General features: G+C 42.0%; 2 protein-coding genes and 1 long non-coding RNA gene across 3 annotated transcripts in view; 2 read left to right on the top strand and 1 right to left on the bottom strand.

Moving 5' to 3' along the window:
• The window catches only part of VN2R614 (vomeronasal 2 receptor 614), a 29,675-nt gene extending 21,887 nt beyond the window's left edge, over window positions 1–7,788 (top strand). The window contains 2 exon segments of the mRNA NM_001099595.1: window positions 4,049–4,172; window positions 6,845–7,788. Of these exon segments, the coding sequence (NP_001093065.1) occupies window positions 4,049–4,172; window positions 6,845–7,788 (1,068 nt within the window).
• Window positions 1,700–11,098, bottom strand: LOC130454039 (uncharacterized). The gene is made up of 2 exons (XR_008911710.1): window positions 10,999–11,098; window positions 1,700–9,333 (listed from the first exon to the last, which is right to left on the bottom strand). It is a non-coding gene; the product is annotated as an uncharacterized LOC130454039 (long non-coding RNA).
• LOC100029550 (zinc finger protein 260-like) lies at window positions 11,004–27,355 on the top strand. Its single transcript, XM_007492622.3, has 5 exons — window positions 11,004–11,253; window positions 13,246–13,333; window positions 19,607–19,733; window positions 20,524–20,619; window positions 25,044–27,355. Exons 2-5 carry the CDS (start codon window positions 13,301–13,303, stop codon window positions 27,095–27,097), a joined length of 2,310 nt encoding a protein of 769 aa, XP_007492684.2. The 5' UTR covers window positions 11,004–11,253; window positions 13,246–13,300; the 3' UTR covers window positions 27,098–27,355.

The following is a 27,355-nucleotide window of genomic DNA, read 5'->3' as shown; positions in this document are numbered from 1 at the left end:
CCCAGTTGACTCTTTCACACCCAAATTTCCTTGTATTTATTTTGTACACGCTGTCACCCTTCTAGAATGAATGTTCCTTAAGGATACCTTGTTTTTTTTTATTCTCAGTAACAACACATTGACTGGAATATAATAGATGCTCTGTAAAATGAGCTTGTGAGGGAAAAAACAAACCAGTCTAGTATATGACAGCAAAACCTCACATGAGGCCACAATGAGTCAGACATGACTGAACAACAATTCTCTTTTTACCCTGTCCTTCCTCAAGTCTGTTTAGCTTCTGCCAACTGACTCTTACTATGACCTCTCTTTTGTCAACTCACCTTATCCTCTTTCTCACCTACTTTCTAAGTAAGATATATCTCTATAACCAAACTGTATGTTATTACCTCTTTGAGTCAATTCCAATCAGAGTGTGTTCAAGTCTTGCCTACCCTCCCCCCATTTTCACCTCCACTGTAAAAGCTCTTCCTTGCATGCCTTGTATGTGAGATAAGTTACCCCATTCTTACTCTTCCTTCTTCTCTCAGGGCATCCCTATTTCTCACACCTTCATTTTTTAAAATTGATCATCTCAAAATCAACTCATACTTGTAGTTTTTATCTGTGTATGCTATTTCTAACTGCTCAAATAATGATAAAGTTCTTAGAAGACATAACTATCATCTTCCCATATAGGGATGTAACCATTTTAACTTTGATTCCCTTATGATTTCTCTTTCATGATTACCTCTTTATATGCTTCTCTTGAGTCTGGTATTTGAATGTTAAGTTTCCTATTCAGTTCTGATCTTTAACTCCTCTACTTCATTAAATATTCATTTTTTTCTCCTGAAGGATTATACTCTGTTTTGCTGAATAGATTATTCTTGGTTGTAATCTTAACTCCTTTGCCTTCTGGAATATTTTATTCTAATCCCTCTGCTCCTATAAACTGAAAGCTCCTAAATCTTACTCTGACTCATCTCCAGAATATTTTAATTCTTTCTTTCTGGCTGCTTATAATATTTGTCCATGGTAAAATTTACCTATATTATTCCTTGGAGTTTTCATATTAGTATCTCTTTCAGTATGTTATTGGTGGAGTCTTTCCATTGCTATTTTACACTGTGGTTCTAGGATATCAGTGCTGTTTTTCTTAATAACTTCTTGAAATATGATCTCTAAAGTCTTTTTTTTTTAAACCCTTACCTTCCTTCTTAGAATCAATACTGTGTATTAGTTCCAAGGCAGAAGAGTGGTAAGGGCTAGGCAATGGGGGTTAAGTAACTCTCCCACACAGCTAGGCAGTCTGAGGTCAGATTTGAACCCAGGACTTCCCATCTCTGTCTGTCTCTCAATCCACTGAGCTATCCAGCTGCCCCCTCTAAAGTCTTTTCTTGATCATGACTTTTAGGTAGTCCAATAATTCTAAAATTATCTCTCCTGAATCTATTTTCCCAGTTAATTTTTGTAATGAGATATTTAACACTTTTTTTCATTCTATTGACTTTGTTTTATTATTTCTTGTTGTCTTGTGGAATCAAAAGCTTCCACTTACCAAATATAATTTTAAGTAATTATTTTCTTCAGAGAACTTTGTACTTCCTTTTTCATTTAGCTAATTCTACTTTTTAAGAAGTTCTTGTCTTGGGTGAATTTTTGTACCTCTTTTTTCCATTTGAGCAATTCTGGTTTAGCAGGAGTTCTCTTTGGTGGATTTTTGTAAGTCTTATTATTTGCCCAATTTTATTTTTTAAGGTGTTACTTTCTAAAGTGTTTTTTGTGTCTCATTTACCAAATCATTGATTCCTTTTTCAGAATTTTGGCTCACTATCATTACTTTTCCTAATTTTTCCTCTATTGTATGTGATTTTTAAAAATCATTTTTGAGCTCTATCAGAAATTTTTGTTGGTCTTATGTCTTTCTCAGTAAGGTATTATTAGTCCCCTGATTTGTACTCCAATATTCTCAGGGGGTAAAAAAACACACACACACAGTTTAAAGCACAGTTTTTCTCTGACTAGGGAAAGAAATGCAGGAGTTAGTTTTGTTGCTTTTGTTAATTTTTATCTAAAAGCTTCACTCTGGGAATGAGTCCAGGGAGAGTCCCAGAGAAGCCAGGAGGAAGGGACAAATATAACTAGGACAGGAGGCCCCCCAGTAACTTTCTTGAAGATACCATGTTTCTTTGCAAATGTATCACCTGAACTTATCTCCCTGGCCCAAGCCTTGTTATGGAAAATTGTGAGTTTGATAAGGTAGCAGGGAAGTGTGGAGGGATGAAAATCTTGTTGGAGGTTTGTAATGCTTCTGTACAGGTGCTCACATCACAGCTCCCAACCCAACAAAAGATTGGATGGGGGAAGGGGCGGGGGGTAATCTTGCATCAGTATTATTATAAAAAGTATGTTTTACACATAGATGCTTGCACTTGCCATTAGGGCATTTTTTTGCCACCACATTTGCTGTTAGGGCATCTGCAGCCAGGGGATGTCCCCTTGAAGAAGCTACAATAAACCTGCTTTTACTTCAGTACCAGAATCCAGAAATTATTGGTAGAAAGAGAGGGTATGTTGTTCGAGACCCCTGTCCCACTCAGCCTCATGTCTAATTCCCATTTTTTTCTTTGAAAAATTGCTTATAGTTATTTTGACAACCTTATATCTTCTTCTAAGTTTGTGCCTTAAATTTCCCTATTATCCTAGCAATTTTTGACAGTTAGGTTCTTTTGTTGCTGTTGTTGTTTCCATCCTTTTTCTTTACTTTGAACTTTTATGTTAAAGTTAGGTTGTACTTACCTGGGGGTAGGAGACACTGTCCCAATTTCAGGCTTTTTCATGATGCTATTTTCAGAACTAATTCTCAAGATCCTCAAATTTTTGATGTTTCCAAGATAGGAAAGTTGTAGTCATTGCTCTCCTGGCCTGTGCTCTGGTCGTTCACCAGGAAGAGACCTGATTACCTTTCAATTGAAAGGCTGCTAGTTTTGGGGTTTTTTTTTTAAGGAATATTTAATTTTTTTTAGTTAGCATTTAAATCAATTACTAAAACTTAACTGAGGAGTTCAATTCCTGTTCTAGTCTGGCCTCCTACTTGTATCAGATAACAGACATCATCAGACTGAAGAAGAGCAATCCTTGGTTGTCTGCGAATCATTGTTCTGGTTTATGCTCTGTTGTTACTGTGCCCCTCTATAAGCTGGACACCGTACTTAATCCTTCTACCAGCCTTTCACATTTGTTCCTCCCCTTACTAATAAATAACGTATCCTCCTCCCTACCCCTCCCCCATCTAGTATAAATCCAAAATCCAAAAGGGTAGAAAGGAACCATTTTCTATTCCTTCCAAAATCAAAACTTGGTGCTTGCTACCTTGGAACTGAGAGCAGAGACACTGCTTTCTCATGAGCAATCCCAAGCACTCTTATCCACCAACAGAACCATGGCCAGGGCCTCTGCTCCTCTGTGGTCATTAGTTCTAATGTTCCTCTTCACCCTGGAACCTTGAATCAGAATGACACCCAATACCAGCACAGGATCCCCTTTCATCTCTTTCTGATCCCCTTATCTGTAGGCTGAGAGCTCCTGAAGCTGCTCCTGCTGCTGTACCTACTTCCAAGACCCACTGCTATTATGGCCACAGCATTTGCTGCACGCCATGTTTACCACCACCCAGGTGTCCCAAGTTATCTTGGGCTGGATAAACATCTCACTTTTTGTTGGCTCTGCTAAGAATGTAATCTAAAGTTGTTCTGAGGCAAATGTTGGGAGAGTTCAACTGAGTCTCTCCCAGGACTTTGCCATCTTGGCTCCTCAATAAATGTTTGTTCATTGGATACTATGTCCCTGTGCTAGTTACCAAAGATGCAAAAACAAAAAGCATCTTTGCCATCAAAGTCAGGTACCAAGTGAATACACATTGGGATACCTTTCTATAAGAATCATAACAGGATTATCTTTTCCAATTCTAAATCAGTATCATTAGCTCTCACAAAAAAAAGGCAAACCTCTGCTCTGCAGGACACAAGTAGGACTTTGATGCACTCTCTTCACTGTTATTGCCTAGACCCTTCAGGCTGTGTGCACTGAGCACTGTGGCTTTGGACTCAGGAAAATTGCCCAGGAGGGTGAACCCATCTGCTGCTTTGACTGTGCCCAGTGCCCAGAGGGAGAGATTTCCAACCAGAGAAGTAAGTGTTTGAGCATAACCCCGAGGGTGCTGGCCTGGGAGACTGGAAGAATGATTTCCTTAAAATAAATAGGGAAGATAATGAGATTCGCAGATTTTGATGTGAGGGGGAACTTCAGGGTTGCTCTAATATACACTCCACTTATTATTAGTGATGTGGAGCATTTCCCCTCATCTGTTGATAGTTTTGATTTCTTCCTCTGTGAACTAACTGTTCATATCCTTTAACCACTGATCCACTGGAGAGAGGTAACCATTTTCTACCGGCTCCTTTCCTGTGGCTAACATACATTCCTAATTCACTCTTTTAAAAAAACACAGCTTCACCCGCCACCCTCTCAAGTGATCTCTTCCTTTTCAGTGACAAGCTGCTGCTTCTAATTTCTCTAACTACCATCAGGCTTCTGATCCCTTTATACTATTGAAACTGTTTTCTCCAACATCAGCAATGGATTCACCTGCTACTTCCAATGGCCTTTTCTCATTTCTAATTCTTCTGGACATTTCTGCAGCTTTTGACAGTTGACCACTCCTGATCCTGCTAGAAAATTAAAATCTCCCTTGTCTTCTGTGACACTGCTTTCTCCTAGTTCACCTCTTATCCAACTACTCCTTTTCAAACTCTTTTGATGAGTTCAATTCAGTTCAACCAGCACTTATTAAGTACCTAAAATATGCTAGGGACTGTGCTAGGAACCAGAGAATAGTTACTGACCTCAGGTTCCTGATGGTTTATAGTCCATCTCCAATCCCATCAGTAGAGGATACCTAAAGGTTCTCTTCTGGCCCATCTCCTCTCTCCATACCCTCTCTTGGGGCTCTCATCAACTCACAAAAGCTCAGGAACAATCATGATTCAGATTTCCAGTCCCTTTATTCATCTCTAACTATTCCTCTGAATTCTCACCTGCATTGCCACTTTTCTCTAGAACATCTCTTACAGAATAGCCTTTCAACAGTGCAAAGTTAGCATGATCAAAATGAATCTTACTATCCCTACTCTGCCACTTGTCCAAACTTTCCTTTTCGTGCTGAGAACACCACCATCCTTATTACAGAAAAGCAGCTTATATAACAACTAGTTGGTCCCACAAAATGGAGGCTTACGCTAGAGCTGTGCATACAGTTAACTTGCTTATTCCTTCTATACCATTATCCCCAAATCCTTCCATTATTTCCCTTGATATTTTAGATTTTTAATTTCCCCATCTTTTTACTTTATTGAGTTTTATAAATATTCCTTTGATAATTTCATTGGTATAATATTAAAATTCTAAATTAACTTTGTTGTCATTTTCATTATCATGACATAGCCCAGCCATGAGCAATAAATATTTCTGTAGCTATTTAAATTTTTGTTTTTCTTTAAAGAGGACTTTATAATTGAATGTGTGTATATATTATAATTGAGTCTTTTATGTTATTTGGTAGACTAATCCCTGAATATTTTATGCATTAGAGAAAAGCTGATGATTTTTGAGGATTTGGAAACCTGCATCTTTACTGAAGCTATTCATTGCCTCCGATAGTATCCTTGATAATTCTTTAGAATTTTCTAAATAAGTCAGTGTGTCATTAGCAAATAGGGATAGCTTTACTTTCTCTTTTTCCCTTTAATTCTTTCTTTGTCATATTGCTATTACTAGAATTGCTAAGAACTAGGTCAAACAATGGAGAAAGTCAGCATCATCCATGCTTTAGTCCTACGTTTTTTGGCAAAGGTTCTAACATATCTCCATTGCATGTGATGCTTGCTTTTGATTGCAGACATACATTTTTTTATTTTAATAAAAGGTCCCTCTCTGCCTGTACTTTGTAGGCTTTTTTAGCATGAGTGAAGATTTATATTTGTTCTACTTGTGAGATGCAACATATACAAAAATGAGCAAACCCAGTGATTTGGTGAGGGAAATTCAATTTGATTTCCTCATTTACCTGTTTCCTTGTTCATTTTTAGAAAGTAAAACCTCTTAATGGCTTCTCTGTTGTTGATAATCTTCTCTCATACATACCCTTTTCTCATGGGTATGGCTCTGATGCTAGCTCAGGATTTCCTTACCTCTTACCTGGACTTGGTAATGGGTCTAAACCAGTTTTACTCTTCTTCCTTTTAAGTTCACCCTGTCCCAAGCTGCTAAACTAACCTTTGCAAGTCATAGGTATCATCAAATCATGTCTTTACTGATAAACATTTGATGTATTATGTCTAGGATAAAACCTTTTAAACCCTTTAGCTTAGTGTTCAAAGTTCTCTTACAATTCATATCCAACCTGATCTTCCAGTCTTTAAACCCACTTACTTCATGGGTTCTCTTGCCCTTCCAAACTGGACTACAGACTATATCTCAAATTTTACACTTCATCCCTTGCCTCCTGATTTTGTACAGGCTCCGCCTCATTCCTGGAACATTTCCCATTGCCCTCTCCTGATATCCTTATCTTCTTTAAGTTTCATATAATCTCTTTTTTACTAAACCTTTCCCAGTTTTTTTCTTGCATTGATCAAATCACCCTGAGTTGATTCATTTGAGTATATGTTACATCTCACTAGTAAAGTCAACACAAGATGCCTGAGGACAGGGACCATTTTGTTTTGTTTTATTGTATTTCTCCATTGCCTAGTACAGAACTTTGGAAGTAGTGGATTCTTAATAATTGCTTACTAAATTGCAGATATGGACAATTGTATGAAGTGCCCAGAAGATCAATATCCAAACAGAGAGAAAGATCGGTGCCTCCCAAAGGTTGTGACCTTCCTCAACACTGAAGAACCTTTGGGATTGATTCTGACCTGCATGGCTCTTTCCTTCTCTCTCCTCACACTTCTGATCCTCATCCTCTTTGTCAAGCATCAAGATACTCCTATTGTCAAAGCCAACAACAGGATTCTCAGCTATACTCTTCTCATCTCTCTCATCTTTTGTTTCCTTTGTTCTTTGCTTTTCATTGGCCGTCCTACCACAGTAACCTGTCTTCTTCGGCAAACAACATTTGGAGTTGTGTTCACAATGGCAGTTTCCTCTGTTTTGGCCAAAACCATCATGGTGGTTCTGGCCTTCAAGGCCACAAGACCAGGGAGCAAGATCAGGATGTGGGTACAACCTCAGGTGTATAATTTTCTTGTCCTCATATGCTCTATGATCCAAGTCATTCTCTGTGGGATCTGGCTGGGGACCTCACCTCCCTTCTTAGGTACAGACACTCACTCAGAGCCTGGCCACATCATCATTGAGTGTAAGGAGGGTTCTGTAATTGCCTTCTACTGTGTCCTGAGCTACATGGGCATCCTGGCGTTGGGTAGCTTCATGGTGGCTTTCCTGGCCAGGAACCTCCCTGACACTTTCAATGAAGCCAAGTTCATCACCTTTAGCATGCTGGTCTTCTGCAGTGTGTGGGTCTGCTTCCTTCCCACATACCAGAGTTCCAAGGGAAAAGCCATGGTGGCCATGGAGGTCTTTGCCATCTTAGCCTCCAGTATAGGATTACTGGTCTGCATCTTTATTCCCAAGTGCTATGTGATCCTCCTAAGGCCGGATAGGAACACCTCAGAATGGTTAAGAAATAAAGCAGATTCCAGAGTCAGGAACTTTGCCTCAGGGGCTCTTTCAAGAGCATAAGAAATACTGGATAAAACATCTATATTAGCTGAAGACAGAAGTAATTTAACATCTTGGTGATTCCTGCTCCTTACCCCCTTTCACAGGTTAAGTTCTCCTTCTGACTTTCCCCACATCTCAAAACAATATCAACCTTAGAACCTGCCCTTATAATTGAAAGTGTAATAAGCAAGGGTTGTGTTCCCTTTGTTCCTTAGGTTCTTCCCATCCTTGGGGTCTTCCAGGGCTTAGTGTTTATTAAACTCACCTTGTTTCATTTCTTCATTACCTTTTATTTTTTTTAAACCTTTACCTTCTGTCTTAGAGTCAAGACTGAACATTGGTTCCAAGTCAGAAAAGTGGTATGGGTAAGGCAATGGGAGTTAAGTGCCCAGGGTCACACAGCTACGAAGTGTCCAAGGCCAGATTTGAACCTCCCATCCCTAGGCCTGGCTCTCAAACCACTGAGCCAAGGTGGGGAGGAGGTGGGGGGGAGGGGGGAAGGAAGAGTCAAGATGGCCACTTAGAAGCAGCTAAAATTGAGTCCTCTTCAAAAACCTTTCCACACAGATGAAAATCAAAGTGCTTCCAGGGGGTAGAAAACCAAATCTAACAACAGGATAGAGCTAGGGGACCCTCCTACTCGGCTCAATTTAAAAGGTATGCAAAGAAGCCTAAATTCTCAGGTTTAAGGAAAAGGAAAAGGTCCCAAGACCCCTCCCCTACCTACTGTGCTGAGACTCTGGCAGTGGCTGGAATTTCAGGTTGGAGGGAGTGTCTTGCTGCCATAGCTGTGATAGTCTCAGGACTCTGACCACAGCCCATGGGGAGGTGGCTGAAGGAGAGCATGGAGAATAGGGCAGCCTGGTCGCAGCCACTTCATTTGGGGCCTCCACTTCTTGAGGTTTTGGCCTCAGGGCACATCCAGCTCTATAGATCAGCTCTGCCTGGCTTAATCTAGTCTATCAATAGGACAGATATGAAGCCTTCAGAGGGCAAGGAAGCTCAATCTCCAACACCCCTCCTCCATGGACTGAGCTGAGAGCCATGGTAAGAATCTTGCTGACTAAGATCCCAAAGCCAAGGCTGCAACCTCCACAGAATACCTTGATAACGCAGCGGGAAGCCCAGGACTCTGACTGGACAGCTGGCAAGGAGGTGGCTGGCAGAAAGGAGTAGAGAGGAGGATGAGGATAATTCCCACTGAGCTGTCTAGCTGCCCCCCTCTTCATACCTCTTGCCTGAACTCCTGACCTATTGAGACTCCCCTGCTCCAGCCTCTGCCCCGATTTTAAGGGCTCAATCCCATCTACAAGTTGTTTTTCTACTGTTCCCCTACTTCAGATGCCACTTCTCCTCATCCCTTTAGTAGCCCAGGCATCCCAACCTAAGACAGATGGCCAGTGTCACTCCTTATAGAACAAGTATTAGGGAAAGGCCCTTCTCTGAAACAAGAGGCTTCCCACACTCTGCTTTGTACCAGACTTAAAGATGCACTTATCTTTTATGGTGTAAGCTGCTTGAAGACAAGACCTCCTTCATTCTTTCTCCTTGTATCTCCAATACCTAGCACAAAGCATGCATACAGTGGATACTTAGTGAATATCTCATGAATGAATAAGAATTTGTATGATTTCTCTTATGGAATTTTAGAACTGAAAAGGCCATGTGAGTGCTAGAGGGGTGACCTATTTGCCTAAGGTCAAATGGCTACAAAGAGGTAGAGCCAGGATTTGAATCCAGGTCCTCCCACTCTTTTCATTGTACCACTTCTCTTCTACCTAACATATTTCTTCATGTTCATCCTATGACTACATATTCCCAGGACTATAATGGGAAATGAAAAATGACTGGTATTTGGGGCCTCAAGTGACACTGAGCTATTCTATCACCTCTCCATCTTACTTCTCAAAACGAGCATGATGTGAAGCCCAAGATGCCCTCACAGCTCTCATATCTCATATAGTCCACAAGCATTCTCTCCTTCCTGGTGGGGAACACACAGGAATCAGAAATGCCAGCTCCCATAATGAGGCACGAGACAAAGTCTTAGTGGAAATTCTCCTCCTCTCATGCCACGGCCCCTTCATTCTATTTTCAACAACAATGAAAAAATCCAAGCTGGTTGCAGCATTCGGAGCTCTGATCCTTGAGGCCAAAACTAGGATTCAAGTTAAACTTGACACCCAAGTTATTACTAGGAATTCTTCAACTTGGGACAAAACCAGTTACAATTATGGGATTTGTATTGCCTGGAATGTCAGTGGCCCCTCACCAAGGCCTCTTTTCCCTGAGCTGTTGTATTCCCTAGGTCCAGCAGCTGGGCACATGCCGCCCAATCAAGACAAGCTGGGAGCTTGGCATCTCAGCAGTCCTGGGTGGCTACATACTCTGAATGAGCTCTGCCATTCTCAATCTGTTACTGAAGCGGCTCAGCCCAGGGTGAAGCGTCCCTGAGGAGCACACAAACGCCCAGCTCCTCATGCCAAGGCTGGGCCAGGCTCCAGGTGGAATAAAGCTCTTCCTTGCAGGTGGAGCCCGGCCCAGTCACAAGAGGGGAGGGAGGGGGCTCGCCTGTGAGCAGAATACGTTTCTCAAAGCCCTCTGGCTGGGCAATGTGCTATTTCCAAGAACGCTGACAAGTGGGTCACCCAGGAATCCCTAGCCACGAAGGCCCCATGCTTTTGCCGGGCTGTGCCCGAGTAGGCCCAGTTAGGCTGCAGGTGTTCGGAGCTGAGGCTGTCCTCTTTTCTGAGGGGTAAAACCTTTACATTTTCCGTTTTGGCACACCAGCTTCTGGAGGGGAGCCCGGAAAAGGCAGGTTTGTGGTAAAGGGGCTCTAAAAAGCTGGGTTCTGCCATGAGAGGCCTATGCATGACAAGAGGGAGGTGCCCTTTTCAGGCGAAAGAAATAAAAACTCTGTCCTCTGGCTCATAACCTCCAACTGGGAATTTCTATTGCGAGAGCTGGTCTCCATGCCTACCACACACGGGCCACGGGGGCAGCGCTGCGGGGACTCTTGCCCTAAGCAGGTTGAAACCAGGGAAGCCAGTGGGGCAGCCTCCCCACAGGCGCCCAGTGGCCAAGCATCATGGGCCCGTTCTTGCTCCGGATTTGCTCCCTAGATCGACCACAGTCACATGGTTACATTCCGTCCCTCCCCCTCATCTCCATATTCGCTCGGAGTCCTACCATAACTTCACCCTCACCGGGACTATCCTTGGTACACACCTACCGCCCCCAACCGGACCGGCTTTGGGGAGGCCCCAGATGTACGTCATCCCCAGGAGCCCTCCCAGCTCCTAGCTCCCGGAACCCTACCTTCTCCCGGGCTTCCAGAGAAGAATCCCGGAATACATCTCCCAGGAGGCGTCGCGCCGAGACCATCCAGGACTACGTCTCCCAAGAGGCTCGGCGCTGCGCCATACGCCCGTTTCCGCTCCCTCCCCTTCCTTCCACGTGACCTGTGCCCACATTGCTCCTATGGTGAGTCTCCCGGAGGGTTTCCTAGAGCGGGCCGTACCCAGATGTCCCGACCCCCCCCCCCCACCGGTCCCATCAGGGCTCAAACGCCTTGGGCTCCCCGACCCCCCAAAAAAGACTCAAATGCCCTGAGCACATTGATTCTCTCCAAGGGACCCCAGCGTCTGTAGTCCCCTGACCCCCCGCAAGAGGCCCCAGACTGCCCGAACTCCTGTCTCCTCCTAAAGGAACCCGAATGTCCTGAGCTTCAGCCCCTCCTCTCAAGGAACCCAGGGCTTTGTTGCACCACCACCACCCCCTCTAAAAGAGCGTACTAAACTTAGCTCCCCGGGAGGATCAGGCACCCAGACCTCCATCGGCCCAAGGCTCCAGTGAGAGTTGGGGCAGAGCTGGCACGGAGGCAGCCTCCCAACCCTAAGCCCCCAAATCCAGCCCTTGGCCTGTCACCCTTCTGGACTCAGGCAACCTTAGCATCATCCCCATAACCCCCCTGGGTCCCATTCACACACACACACACACACACACACACACACACACACCCTTCTACTGTCTTCTCTTACATTGTAGGCTTCTTGAGAGTGAGCACCATCTCTGTAGCCCAAGCGCTTAGCACAGTGCCTGGCACATAGTAGGTGCTTAAAAAATGTTTGTTCAATTGAATTGAAATATCCTACCCCTAGGCAGACTTTCTTTTTTTAAGAGACAGCTATGTGGTGTAACAGATCACCAGGCCTGGAGTCAAAGAAGACCTGAAATCAGTGCAACCTTAGACACTTATTGGCTGCAAGACCTTAGGCAAGTCACTGTCTGCCTCCTTTTCTTTAAATGTATAGCATAGCAGCACCTAACTGGTTCATGCATTCTCATCACAGTCTTGTGGATTGAGTGAACCTGGAATTATTAGCCACATATGATCATTTTCCAGTTGAGGGTTTGGCATTTCAGTCATCAACCAATAGACTTTGATTAAGCAGTTTCTATGGCTCAGGCTCCAGAATAGGTACTAGGGATATAGAGATAAGAGCAAAGGAGTCCTTACACTCGGAAAGCTTCTAGTCTTTCCCAAGGACTCGGGTTGAAAAATTATCCATCTACTCAGAAAGATCTGAAGGATTAATGCAGGTCAAAACAGACTTATTTTTCACCTTATCTTTTTTCATAGTTTTTCTCTATTTTCTGTCACAACATGACTAAAATGGAAATGTTTTGTGTAATTGCACAGTTATAACCTATATCAAATGGTCTGCTATCTCAGGGAGGACAGAGAGAAAGAATCAGGAACTTGACATATTTTTAAAACATGTTAAAATTGTTTTTACATGTAAGTGGAAAAAATAAAATATTATTTTTAAAAAGAGGGGGCAGCTAGGTGTGACTCAGTAGATTGAGAGCCAGGCCTAGAGATGGGAAGTCCTAGTTTCAAATCTGGCCTCAGACACTTCCTAGCTGTGTGACCCTGGGCAAGTCACTTAACCCCCATTGCCTGGCCCTCACTGCTCTTCTGCCTTAGATCCAATACACAGTATTAATTATAAGACAGAACATGAGGGTTAAAAAAAAAAGAAGAAACTTCCCTAAAGCTTCCATTCTATCAGGGACATGGAGGTATATACAGATAGATACACGGAGATTTGTCAGGGGAGAATTAGAAACTGTAGGGATCAGAAAGACATTTGTGCAGATGTCATACCTAAGCTGATTCTTAAGGGGTTCCAAGAAGAAGTGAGGACAGATGGTATTCTGCGCATGGAATATGTTTTGGAGAACAGTCACAGCTAGCATATGTGACCTGCCATTAAAGTCCACATTGTCAGGTTCCCTTGCAATATGTTGGCCAACCTTATATTCCTTAAGAGTAGCATCTGGTGACCCTAAGCCTTCTCTGGAGGCAGTGTGAGAGCCCCATTCAAAAACGCCCAGGACCCAGGTGGCTATCTCATTTTTAAGCAGCATTATGAAAGCTACTCTCCCTCATGTTTCCTCTTCCTTCCCCAGCTCAGCCTGCAGAGGATTTGGTCCTTCCCAGCAAACTCAGCTTTGAGAGGAGGATATGGGCCTCGGGTTCCTGAGAACCATGGCTCAGGTAAGTGGGATGGGATTTTAGAATCACAATATTCGAGAAAGGGGATTCTAGTTCATGTATAGCCGAAGGAGAATTTCTTCTTTCACATACCCAGCACATTTTTTTTTAACCCTTACCTTCCATCTTAAGATTCAGTACTGTGGATTAGTTCCAAGACAGAAAAGCAGTAAAGGCTAGGCAGTGAGGGTTAAATAACTTGCCCAGGTCACACAACTAGGTATTATTTGAGGCCAGATTTTAACCCAGGACCTCCCCTCTCCATGGCTCGCTTTCCCTCCACTGAGCCACCTAGCTCCCCAACTCCATCATTTCTAATAGCTCAGCAATATTACATTACATTCATATACCACTGTTTAGTTATTCCCCAACAGTCAGTCACTCCCTAAGTTTCTTAAGAGCTGCCATAAATAAATTTGTACATGTGAGTCCTTTTCCTTTTTCTTTGATCTCTTTGGAGGTACAGGCCTACAGGCCTTCACTGAGTCAAAGGGTATGCCTAGCCTAGTGACTTTGAGGGCATACATCCAAATTGTTTTCCCAAATGGTGGAACCAATTCCTAGCTACACAAAACAGGCATCAATGTGTTTGTTTTTCCTCAACCTCTGTGACAAGGAAATCACTTTAAAAGACTGATATATATTAATTTAAGGTCGCCAAGGAATTCAGCTATGTAATTCCTAAATGAAAACTCAAGTCAGCCATCAACCTTTTATAGAGTTTAATTACAAACAGGAGGAAGAAAGGAATTAGAGATATAGAGAGAGAGGGAGAGAGAAAGGGGAGAGAAGGAAATAGGGCTTAAATACCCCTTCTGTTTAGGCTGGGCCAAAAGGCCCAAGCCCTTAGATAGCTGAGGCAAAGAAAGGAGATCAGTCCCTATTACTCACGTGACCAAAATGGAGAAACAGCCTCAGCGGCCTCCACCTCCAGCTTCCTTCAGAGCAGCACAACCTCTCAGAGCCAAAAAACTCTCCAACCAACCCCAACCGTCCTCAGACCCCTCTATCTTTAAGGAAACCATCCAAGTTCCCTCCCCTCAATTCTCACATCTACCAATCACTGTCCATCATTTTCCCTGTGCCAATGGTGGCTCTAGCTTAACCCAGGACTGCCCAGAGGTCTGTGGCTTTGCACATGTCTGTTGAAGGTCATATTCTCAAATAATTAAATCTTGATCTTTTGCTACAGCCCTTCCTAAATCCTGTTACCCTGAGTAGGGTAGAGATTGGAATAATTAAATTTTGATCTATGCTGCAGCCCTTCCTCAATCCTGTTAGGACTGAGTAGGGTGGAGATTGCAGTTTCCAAGACCTGGTTCTGTCATTCCAAGTATCTCCATTGTATCAATTCTAAAATCAATCATGACTCAAAGAAATTCCTGTTCTATGCTTAAGCATAGGTCAAAGCCCTTTCCATTGTTCAGCAAAAGGTTTCTGTCCTAAAGTAATCTTAAGAAGGGAGGAGGAGGAACCTCCCATGCCAATGGGGTTCACATTCCAATAGAGTTCCCACTCTCAATAGGAAATTTTCCAAGTATGAAATTTCCCAATGGTGAAATTTCCAACATTTATAAGTCTAAGAAATTTTAAGGTTTACAATCCCCCTGATGATCATTGGGAGACTAGTCTCCCCATTGATCATTTAACATAATCATTTTGTAGTTCTAAATTCACTTCTAACTAAAGATATACACAATATTCAATTTTCTAAGAGAAATTAGAATAGTGAGAGAGGAAATAGAAAAGGCGCATTGACAGAAAGCCAAATTAGGGGCAGTCCCTTTTGGCATAAATGTGTACAGTTACAATAAATGTTCAATCAAAAGTTCAGTCCAATCAATCACATCCAAAGTTCATTCTTGATCTTCTTGATGAAGTGTAGGTTTTCGGCATCTTTCTGCAACAGTTCATTCTCTGGATATAAAAATTTCAAGCTTTTTTCTTGAAGATCTTTTCTCGAACAGAATCAAAATCTTTGATTTTTATAACACCTCTCCAGCATTTGTCATTTTCTTCTGTTGTCATCTTTACCAGGCTAATGAGTGTGAAGTAGAACTTCAGAGTTGCTTTAATTTTCACTTTGACTATCATTAGTTATTTGGAGCATTCTTCACTCAATTATTAATATTTTTGATTTCTTCTTTTGAAAACTTCTGTCCATGTCCTGGAATCATTTGTCTATTAACAAATATCTCTTCATCTTGAAATTTGACTCAATACCTTATGTATGTTGGATATGAAACCTTCATCTGAGAAACATTTTAAAAAATATTCTCCAAACTGATATTTCCCTTCTGATTTTAACTACAAGATCCTTGAGCAAAACATTTTAAATTTTATTTCATCAAAATCATCCATTTGATCTTTTGTGACTCTATATTTCATCATGAACCCTTCCCTTATCCATTGATCTGATGGTTAATTTTCTTGCTCCCCTAATTTGCAGATGACATTTTATCTATGTCCCATACTCATTTGGAATTTATTTTGGTATACAGTAGGAGAAATTGCCAATCTGTTTTCCATTTTTCTCAAATAGTAAGTCCTTCTCTCAGTGACTGGAATCTTGAGTTTATTGAACACTAGGCAGATATGTCTGTTTCCTTCCATGGATTGTTGTTGTGGACATGTTCTGTTCCTCTGATCAACCTGTCTTTTTTTTTTTTAAATCAACCAATACCAAATAATTCTAATGCTTTTGTGGTTTAAGATCATGTACTGCTAGGCCCTCTTTCTCATTTTGTTATTATTTTGTTGTTGTTCAGTCATTTTTTCAGTTGTTTCTGACTCTTCATAATCCCACTTGAGATTTTCTTGGTAAAGATACTGGAGTGGTTTGACATTTCCTTCTCCAGTTCATTTTGACAGATGATGAAACTGAGACAAACAGGATTAAAGGACTTGCCTGGGATCACATAATAAGTGTCTAAGACTGGATTTGAACTTAAGAAGATGAATTTTCATGGCTCCAGGCCCAGCCCTCTGTGTACTATGGCACCACCTAGATGCTCCTTTGTTATTATTACCCTTTACGTTGTCAGTCTTTTGTTCCTTCATTTGAATTTTGTAATAATTTTTTTCTGATTCCATAAAATAATCCTTTGATTATTGGAATTGACAGGAATAGCACTGAACAAGTGAATTTAAAGAGTATTCTCATTTTTATGTATTGACTTATGTTATCAATATTTCTCCAATTATTTAACTCTTTGTTTTTTCAAAGTGTTTTGTAGTTGGAGTTGCATAGTCCCTGGGCAAACTCAAATATTTTATACCTTCTAAAGTTATTTTGAATAGAATTTCTCTGTCTCTCTTCCTGCTAGGTTTTATTCATAATATATAGAAATACCAACTGTGTGGACTTATTTTATATCGTATAACTTTATTGAAAGTTTTCACTTAATTTTTTTGTTGCCTTTTGTAAAAATGGAGATTTGAACCCCAGACTTCAATTCCCAGAAGTCCTTGGCAGTTCCCAGAATTCCTTATAATATCACCTGAATTCCCACCTGGGCTGAGAACAAAAATGGGTATTTAAACTGATTGTATCGCCTACTTGGCCTCTCTCCCTGCTTCCACTTTCAAGCACATGTGGCTCTCTACCTAGCAGGCAAGATGTAGAGTGAGTGGTTGTGCCTAGGCATGTGCTTTCTTATTTTGTATTTTCTTTATTTCTTAATCTTTAATAAACCTCATAAAAATATAATACTTTTAGCAGAGAAACTAATTTTAACTGTTACAGTTTGTTTTCTAAGTAAAAGGATAATTTTGTTTCCTCTTTGTATTACGTTTTAAAATATGTTAACGTGGTCATTAAGTTTTATATAATTCAGAGGAGGAAGATTTTTTATGGTTCATCTTGGTCCCCGGAGGTTGGTTTTGTTTTTCTACTGTGTAGAAGTCTTTTTTTCTCCTCTGTAGGCCGAGCTTAGATTTAGGCTTCTAAGGAAGAAAGTTCTAGAATGTATTGATTAGGTAAAAAGAGGAAAGAAAAAACCAAAACTTCATGGAAACTCCCAGTGAGGTTGAGCCTGGCTCAGAGGAGAACTGGACGCAAAGCCAGGTTTAAGCTCAGAGAAGCTCATGCGGTCACCAAGAGAAAATAGAGGTGGTCAAGAGAAGAGGGCTCGTGACAGTCTTGAAGGTACCTGTGGTTAGGGAGCATGATGCTGAGCCAACAGAAGAGATGGGGCCTATGGGTTCAGAGGAGGTCCAGGAGACAGTAGTATGACTGTATAGCAGAGAGGTCAGAAGGAATAAGGGTTGAAGAAAGACTACAGGATGTGGCAGTTCAGAGACTATAGGGAAAAATAATACTGATGCTAAGAAAGTAATAGTCATAGCTGTCATCTGCATGGGAATCATTTTTTCTCACTTGAACTTCACAACGACTGCATGGTCAGTGGTACCAGAATTATCTTCCACGTTTTACAGAGGAGAAAATGAAGAATCAGAAAGATCATCTATGGGACCAAAACTACTGTACCAGAGCGAAAATATGACCTTAGTTCTCACTAATTCCAAGGTCATCCCTCTGTTCAGTGGCCCAAGCTGTCTCTTTGAGAAATGGTTAAAAGAACTAGAGATTTTTAATCTGGGAGGCAGGGTGCAATTGATTACTGATTATTGACTTTATGTGGCTGCCAAACTATATAGAAAGCTCTTTGATTGTAGCATGTGTCTCTGGTCACCCGGGGACCATTGGCCTCTATTATTGGCAACTGCTAGCCTTGCCAATAATTAGATCACATTCAGACACATTTTGTGCCTCAGTTTTTCATTATTGCAGATCTATCACAACAGGAAGTCAAGAAACAAGCATTTATTAAGCCCTACTCAGTGCCAAGCACTGTGATAAGTACTTTCTTTATTTCATCTGATATGGTTCTTTTTTTTTTTTTTAACCCTTACCTTACCTCTTGGAATCAATACTGTGTATTGGTTCCAAGGCAGAAGAGTGGTAAGGGCTAGGAAGTGCGGGGTGAAGTGACTTGCCCAGGGTCACACAGCTGGGAAGTGTCTAGGCCAGATTTGAACCTAGGAACTCCCATCTTTAGGCCTGGCTCTTAATCCACTGAGCTACCCAGCTGTCCCCCATCTGATATAGTCCTGAGAGGCAGGTGCTTTTATTTTCTCCATTTTTCAATCGAGGAAACAGACACACAGAGGTTAAGTAACTTGCGCAAGGTTATGGGGCTAGGTTGTATCTGAGGCCAGATTTGAACTCAGGTCTTCCTGAATTCATGAATGTGCCCAGCTGTTGGACGATACACTGAATTCCCTAGCTACCTCAACAGCTAGAGGCACGTACTTGCAGATTTGTGATACAAAAGAAGGCAAATGTTGTTCTGCTTGGCTCTAGAGGCAGAAGTAGGAGGCATTGGTAGAAGTTCCTAAAATCTGGATTTGAGCCAGATATCAGAAATTAGACTTCTTCAGAATACAGGCATACAGAAGCAAAATGAGCTAAATGGGATGTGTTGAGAGGGAATGGGTTCTCTTTTATTGGAATGGGTCTTCAGACGAATGAGGGTAGAAATTTTCTGGGGATTTTGAGAATTCCTGTACAGATGCCTTTTTGATCTGCGTGCCCTCTGAGTGCTCTTCCAACTCTCAGGTTTTATGATTGTCCGTCATTGCATGATGTTGGCTCAAGGGGTCGGGTTTGTTTCCTTCCTTGGAGACATTTTTGTTGTCCCCCATCTTCTCCCCTTCTTGCCCTTCCATCCTCTTACCTCCCTTCCCACTTAACCCAAAGGAAAATAGCTCACGTTTGTGCACTGGGAAGGGTATTAAGCTACAATTAGGAGATCTGGATTTATTCCTGACCATCCCTTCTTCTGATTTACCGTAACTTTGTCCTAAGGATTTCTCCTCTCTCCTGTTTCTTCTTTGGGGTTGTGATGGAAATAGATAGAGATAGCTCCAGGCCTTTCCACGTCTATTGCTTCTTGTACATAGTGCTGTACCAGGTGTCTTAGTGAAATTATAATCATTCTATGTCAGTGTGATTGTGGAATTTGAGGCAGTAAGACGACTAACTAAGCTCTGTGGATTGGGAGATCTGCCGGCATAAGGGGCTCACTTGGCATTCTCTTAAGGAGAATTTGAAAGGGTAAAGGGCCCAGATGTGGAAAGAGCACATTTAGAACTAGAATACTTAGGCTTGCTCAGACCATTCTGGGGACCTATGCCGAAGTGACTGAACCTCCCCGATTGAAGGATGTAGAAAGTCTCTTCCAGCTCTAAATCTTTTGTTCTTTGGTCTTTCAGGAGTCAGTAACCTTCAAGGATGTGACTGTGGACTTCTCTGGGGAGGAATGGAGACACCTGGATCCTTCTCAGAAGGAACTCTACAAGGAAGTGATGCTGGAGAACTATAGGAACCTTGTCTTCCTAGGTGAGGATGGATTCCCTGTGCCCTTGCCAGTGAGTTCCCTTGGCTTCTTCTCTTGCCCAGTAGTTGATGGCATTTTAAGGGATTGGCAATTCCTAGAGACCAGAGTTTCTCAACACTAAGAGTCAAGGTACATTGGTTTCCTCTTCTCACCCCAAAGGTCTCTGCACAATGTAACTGGAAACCAAGAGCTCCATTAAGCTGCCCCAAGCTGCCTCTGATGCCTTCCCTTGCTATTGGGTCTAAAGATACAATCAGTATCACAGAAGTGAAGGACTGGATTGGCCTCAAAGGCCATATGCCTTTAGGTCTTGAAGAAGACTGACCCCTAAGGCCTTCTCTCTTTGTGATCCCCAAGCCTCCATTTGAAGCCTCTTTGCAAGTCAACCCAAATCATTTGTGGTTGGAGCTCATTGTTAGGAGTTTGTTCTCTCCAGTGGCCTAAATTTGTCCCAGCAACTTTTGCCTAGTGCTCCTTATCTCTACCATCTGGGGGAGACAGAGAAAGTTCCTTCTTGATAATTTCTCCCAATACCAGAGCAGATCCTGCAAGGTGAGAATGGGGTAGGTAGAGGTCAGGGAATGAACACAATGAACTAAGTTTCTTCCCAGTTCCAAGTCAGCTTGGTGCCCCTACCTCACACTCTCTCCCCCCCCTGGAAATACCACATGGAGCTTTCTCCAGAGCTTCTTTGGACAGTCTTCTGAACCTCCATCAGGTCCTCATTTCCTGAAGAGAACTGAATTCTAAGATTCTCTCTCTCTTCAGCACATCTCTATCTTTGATGACCAGGGCTCCCAGTTCCCAAAATGGATGTGATCTCCCAGTTGGAACAAGGGGAAACCCCATGGATGCTGGAGAAAGATGGCCCGAGAGGCTCCTATCAAGGTGAGTGACTGGAGCCAGGCACTTGGTGCTATTATCGCAAAAACATTTTCTGTTTAGAAAAAGAATCAGTCATTGTTTATAAATGTTGAATAGATTTTGAAGTACTGTACAAGGGCTGCCTCAGAGCCCCAAGTACTGTGGGGAAAGGTGAGGCTTTCTGATCGGAGTTCTTTCATAGAAACCCTTTATCTGAACAAGTTGCTTTCCTAATCTAAATTAATTTCTCTTTGCCTTTATTCTTAGAAAGAATTGTTCCCAGAATGGGATAACTCATTCTCCATCAGTGTCTTGGAGGTTCACCAAGAAGTCATTCTTCAATTAACTCCCTCCTCCATGAACACATCATTAGTTTTCTGGTGCGGATAAAATGCCATCCTAGCCCTGAGAATGATATAAGAAAAAGAGAGGGTGCTCCCTGTGCCCTCTACTTTTAGAATAGAGTCGAAATGATAAGATAATGATAGAAATAGCAAGAAACAACCACTGCTACCATGATGAGTACAGATAGTAAACACTACAAGACCATATTGAAGGGGACAACAGGTGAGACCTCCAGGATGTATCTGATCTAGGTGAAGCCCCCCCTCGGCCTGGGAGCAAGCTGCCTCTCATCAGGGAGTGAGACTTCACAAAGATTTATTTGGAAAAGGACCTGGGCATGATGGGCGCTTTATGAGCATTCTGTCACAGTCAGCTGGGTAGCATGGCTGACAGTTGCATGAACTAGGGCTGTGAGGATTGTAGTACAACCTTTTCACTGCTCTGGCCACCTGTAGAGCACTGTGCAGTTTTAGGAAAACTATCAGCAAACATGGGCAAAACCTTGCGATGAAGGAGTTTTGATCTGCCCCTTTGGAAGGAGGGTCAGAACTCCCTTGTTGATGCTGCTGCCATTAAGTTACCAAAGTCAGGGTGGAAGCATGGACATAAGGGAGTATGTCCTTCAGAGGATGAGCAGGGCTCTGAGGGGATCAGAGATTGTGTTGTGTGAGGACCAGCTGAGTGACCTGGGGCTGGAGAAGACTTGGAGGAGACAGAAGTTTGACATTCAGATGTCTAAAGGAATGGCTTCACAAATGTGTCCTGACCGCTTAACCCTGATGACAGAAGTAGCTTCCTTGGGGAAGTGTTGCCTGTGTCAACAATTAGGAAAGGTTTGAACTCGAGGAAAAATCCTTAAATGAGAAGGTCCCCTGGCATCCTAGAAGTGTAGGTTCTTTAAACAAAGGCTACAGCAACCCTTAGCATTGATGTTCCACAGGGTAGGAAAATTCAGGTCCAGGTTGGACAAGAAGGCCACCAAGTTCCTTTTCATCTTTTCAGATGTGGGTGATTGCGGGGAAGGCAATGTTCTAATCTTTTCCCAATCCACTACAACTGACCTGAACACCAAGAGAATCTTCTGGCTTCTAATACTTGGTGGATCCCAGAGGAGCACACAACTGGGTAGTTATTCATCTGTTGTCCCTCCAGGGATTTACTCCCTTCTCTGTACTTCCATTTCCTCACCCTTTTGGTAGAAAGCCATAGCCTCTTTCAAGCATGCCTTGTTTCATATGGAAATAACCAAGCCTACAAAACATCCTCTTAAAGAATGTTACCTTTCTCCACCAATGGGCTGACATGCTCCCCAGAGAGTATGGCAGCAGCCTATATCCCTTAGATAGTCTTGAGTGTGGCCAGAAGGTAGGAGAGGGAGCCCCGGGCAGAGAAAAGGACATGGTTGTTCCCATTTGGCCTCCACCTTAGCAGTGACTCCACAGTGAACAAGAGAGCCTTGAGTTTCCCAGTTAGAAGGCACTGCTCCAGATGCTTCTAGACCAAGACAGAATCACACTATGTGACTGTCACTTCCCCAATTGGATTATCAAAGCTTTGGAGCTAGATGGGTCTTCCCAAGTTCACCATTTTATCCCTCCCTCCCATTCTCCAAGTGGGGAAACAGGCCTAGAGGTCAGGAGGCTTGCATTTGAACCCAGGGTCTCTGACATAAAGCCACTGCTCCTTCCAGTGTGTCACATTACCTTCACAATGGCCACCATGTTTTTGCTTTACTCTGTCAGACTAGTTCTGTCCCATGCTGTGTTTCTGCATGTGATTTTTTTTGAGGCTTTGTGTAGGACTCAATATTTACCCCTAAAAATACTTCCTCTTTTTTGCTTCTTACTTAATTCCTCCTACCTCAGGGACTATTTGAAACTTGTTGTCATCCAGTGTATTATTTTCCAACTTTTGCATCATCTGCCAATATGAGAAGAATATCTTCTCTTCCTATTCAGCCAGTTGAGCATTTAGTAAGTACCTACTATGTGCCAGACACTAAGTGCTAGGCATACAAGAAAAGGCAAAAACATGGCCCTACCCTCCAGAGCTCTCAGTATGATGGAGGAAACAACATATAAACAACTATGTACCTATAAGAACCAGAAGATAACCTGGAGTTTATCTCCTCTGACATGATCTACCTATAACTGTGGTGGAAAAGAGACCACGGAGAGGGAGGACTTTGAAGGGCCTCTTGAAGAAGGTGAAATTTTAGCTGATTCTTGAAGCTATGAGATGGAAATGAAGATGATGAGCATCCCAAGCATGGACCATAGACAGATCAGTAAGAAGGCCAAAATCTTCTCATGAAGCACATGGAAAGAAATAAGATGTGTGAAGACTGGAGAAGGCTTTGGACACCAAACACAGGATTTTGTTTTGGATCCTAGAGATGACAGTCACTGGAGTTTATCAAGTAGAGGGCATGATGTGGTCGGACTTGTATGGTAGGAAAATTCACTTGATTGACTAAAGAGAGGATGGCTTTGAGGTGAGAGAGATTGGAGGCAGGCAACCCCCCAGCAGCTGTTGCAGTATTCCAGGCTTGAAGTGATATGGGCCTGTACCACATGACAGAGTGAAGTCATTTAAATATTGATTAGGAGAAAGCTACGTACATGGCCCTGTCTTACAGAAATAGAGCCCTTCTTCAGTCTATGAATCAGTCCACTTTGGATGCATCTTAGTTTAGTCTGTTTCACCATTTTGTCCACTAGTATGTCTTGAAAGATTCTTATAAATGTGTCACAGAAGAGAAATGTTGAGTTCTTTAGTTTTCTGATCTATCAGGCAAAAGGCCTTATAAATAAAGAAAATGAACTTGGTTTAACTTGACTTTTGTTTACTCTTCAATTTTGCACAAATCATCTGTTTTGACACCATCAGACATTTTTGTTGCACCCATCTATTTGTTGTATCTCCTTGAATTTTCCATCCCCAAATCTGAAGTCTCACACACTTTTTTGGGCAACATTCATGTTCTCCAGAATTTCTGAGATTAATAGGTATTTTCAGCCAGATTTTACTGAGACCAAGTCCATGATTAAGTTTGGGACCATAACCCAATGAAATATTCATGAACTACATAGAAGTCAAACAAATTTACTAAAGAATATGAGATTTTTCAAGTAATACAGTCAGATTCAAATGGAGGGTGCTTCCCTCCCCATTCACCAGTATAACAGTATTTGGGTAGGGAGATGTCTTGGGAATTTCATCAAGCCTGAGAGGCCTTAGCTACTTTTAGATTTGGCTTTTTATAACTCAGGAACATGGGAAACTACCCTGCTGGTTTGTACCGTAGCATCCAACCTTGAGGACAGCTCATGATCTTGTGCTCCATCCACTTAGAGAGAAATCAGCCTAGGCCATGCAAAACATTCTCCTCCCACCACCCAGGGTTTCCTACACACATTTATGGCTACATGCCCTTTTACTACCTTTGGATGTCATTGTTCTATTCCTAAAGACATCATTCAGTTTATACCTCTTTTTTTTTTAACTCTTACCTTCCATCCTAAAATCAGTACTGTATATTGGTTCCACAGTGGTAGAGTGGTAAGGGCTAGGCAGTTGGGGTTAAGTGACTTGCCCAGGGTCACACAGTTAGGAAGTATCAGAGGTTAGATTTGAACCCAGGACATCCTGCCTCTAGACCTGCCTCTCAGTCCACTCAGCTACCTAGCTGCCCCCTATTTTATACTTATAAAGACATTTAAAGAGGCACACTGAGGGGCTGTGGAAGGATCATTGGATCAGCAGTCAACATGATGAACTCCTTTCAAAGTTGCCCTTAAGAGCATGTCAGTTTGGTCAAGTCATTATCCTGAGCCACAGTTTCTTCAGTGAAATGGAATAATAATTGGAAATGGAATAATAATCCTGCCCATTACACAAGGCAATGGGAGCATCCAACATGTTGATCATATTAAAAACTCTTTGCAGAGTAACTCACTCTGTGAAATCAAAGCCATGGTGTTTTATTATTGTTGATTTCTACCCTTTTATGTGTGTAGATAGACTACTTTGTCTGAAGGGATGGGTTACATGTAAACAGTAGAAGGAGAGGATTTACTTTTTTTTTTTTAACTTTCTTTCAGATTGGGAATCTGAGCCTGAAACCAAAGAATTTACTGTAAAGCTGGGCATTACCATGCAAGAATCATCCCAGGAGACATTCACAAGCAACAGGATCAGGGACTTCAAAGTGGAAGAAAACTGGAAAAGTGATAGCCAATTAGAAAAGAAGAGCAACCAGGAGAATCATTCCAGGGAATTATCGTTTCATTCCAGGGAAATTGCCAGGGATGTCAGAGGCTTTGAATGTAATAAATTTGGAGAAAGCATCAGTCTAAGTCTAGTCCTTTCTGAAAGACAACGGAGAATTCTTAGAGCAAAGAGTCAAAATAAATGGAATATATTTGGGAAAAGTTTAAAACAGCATTCAAGTGTAATTGAGAAATTTGCCTCAGGAAAGGTACAGTCTAAGCATAATGAATGTGGGGAGCACTTCAGTTATCAGACAGACCTCATTCAATGTCATACTAAGACTTCTGAAGAGAACTGTTATGAGTGTAATGAATGTGAAACGGCCTTCAACCTAAGCGCAAACCTCATTAGACATCAGAAAAGTCATTCTAGAAAGAACCAGTATAAAGGTGATAAATGTGGGAAGACCTTCACCCAGAGCACAAAGTTTGTTTATCATCAGAAAATTCATACTGCAGAAAAACCCTATAAATGTAATGAATGTGGTAAAGCCTTCAAACAGCATTCATCCCTTAGTTATCATCAGAGAATACACACAGGGGAAAAACCATATGAGTGTGCTGAATGTGGAAAACATTTCAGTCGGACACCAGACCTTATTAGACACCGAAAAATTCATACTGGAGAGAAGCCTTTTAAATGTAATGAATGTGGGAAGGCCTTTAGCCAAAGCACATATCTGACTGTACATCAGAGAATTCATAATGGAGATAAACCCCACAAATGTAATGAATGTGGAAAAGCCTTCAACCAACAATCATCCCTTAATTACCATCAGAGAATTCACACCGGCGAGAAACCTTATGTATGTAATCATTGTGGAAAGGCTTTCAGCCGTAGCACAGATCTTATTAAGCACCAGAAAATCCATACTGGAGAAAAGCCTTATAAGTGTAATGAGTGTGGAAAGGCCTATAGTCAAAACACAAGGCTTCTTTACCATCAACGAGTTCATACTGGAGAGAAACCCCATGCCTGTAATGAATGTGGGAAAGCCTTTATTGACGGTTCATCCCTTAATATGCATCAGAGAATTCATACTGGAGTAAAGCCATTTGAATGTAACCAGTGTGGGAAGGCCTTCAGCCGAAGCACAGACCTTATTAGACATCAGAAAATTCATACTGGGGAGAAGCCTTATGAATGTAATGAATGTGGGAAAGCTTTCAGCCAGAGCACAAACCTTACTGTACATCAGAGAATTCACAATAGAGATAAACCCCATAAGTGTAATGAATGTGGGAAAGCCTTCAACCAACATTCATCCCTTACTTACCATCAGAGAATTCACACTGGTGAAAAGCCTCATAAATGTAATGAATGTGGGAAAGCCTTCATTGATAGCTCATCCCTTACTTATCATCAGAGAATTCATACTGGAGAGAAACCTTATGCATGTGGTCAATGTGGGAAGGCCTTCTATCGAAGCACAGATCTTATTAAACACCAGAAAACGCATACTGGAGAAAAGCCTTATAAATGTGATGAATGTGGGAAGGCTTACAGCCAGAATGCAAAGCTTATTTGTCATCAGAGAATTCACACTGGAGAGAAACCCCATAAATGTCAAGAATGTGGCAAGGGCTTCAATGACAGCTCCTCCCTCACTGTACATCGGAGAATTCATAGTGGAGAAAAACCTTATGAATGCAGTCAATGTGGAAAGGCCTTCAACCGTACACCAGACCTTGTCAGACACCAGAAAATTCACACTGGAGAGAAACCTTATAAATGTAATGAATGTGGCAAGGCCTTTAGTCGCAATACACTACTTACCTACCATCAAAGAATCCATACTGGAGAGAAACCTTATGAATGTGAGAAATGTGGTAAGGCCTTCAGCAGAAGCACACACCTTATTAGACACCAGAAAATTCATAACTGAGGGACCCTTGTAAATAAATGTGGAAAGGCCCTTAGCCAGGACACTAACTTTATTGGGCATCATAGCTCAGCTGAAAGCCCTCCCTATAAATGATTTAAAAATGGGAAAGCTTTCAACCAACATTCATTCCTCATTTACCACCTGAGACCTATCTTGTAGAGAAACTTGCAATGTAATCATGGGAAGTCTTTTGACCTGGGTAGATTTCTAACCATCAAAAAGTTCATAATAAACGTGATGACTATTATTGGAAGACCA

This window comes from Monodelphis domestica, chromosome 4, assembly GCF_027887165.1.
Source record: "Monodelphis domestica isolate mMonDom1 chromosome 4, mMonDom1.pri, whole genome shotgun sequence".
NCBI classification, from domain to species: Eukaryota; Metazoa; Chordata; class Mammalia; order Didelphimorphia; family Didelphidae; genus Monodelphis; species Monodelphis domestica.
The sequence above is the reverse complement of the archived record's forward strand: the minus strand, read 5'-3'. Positions and strand labels throughout refer to the sequence as shown.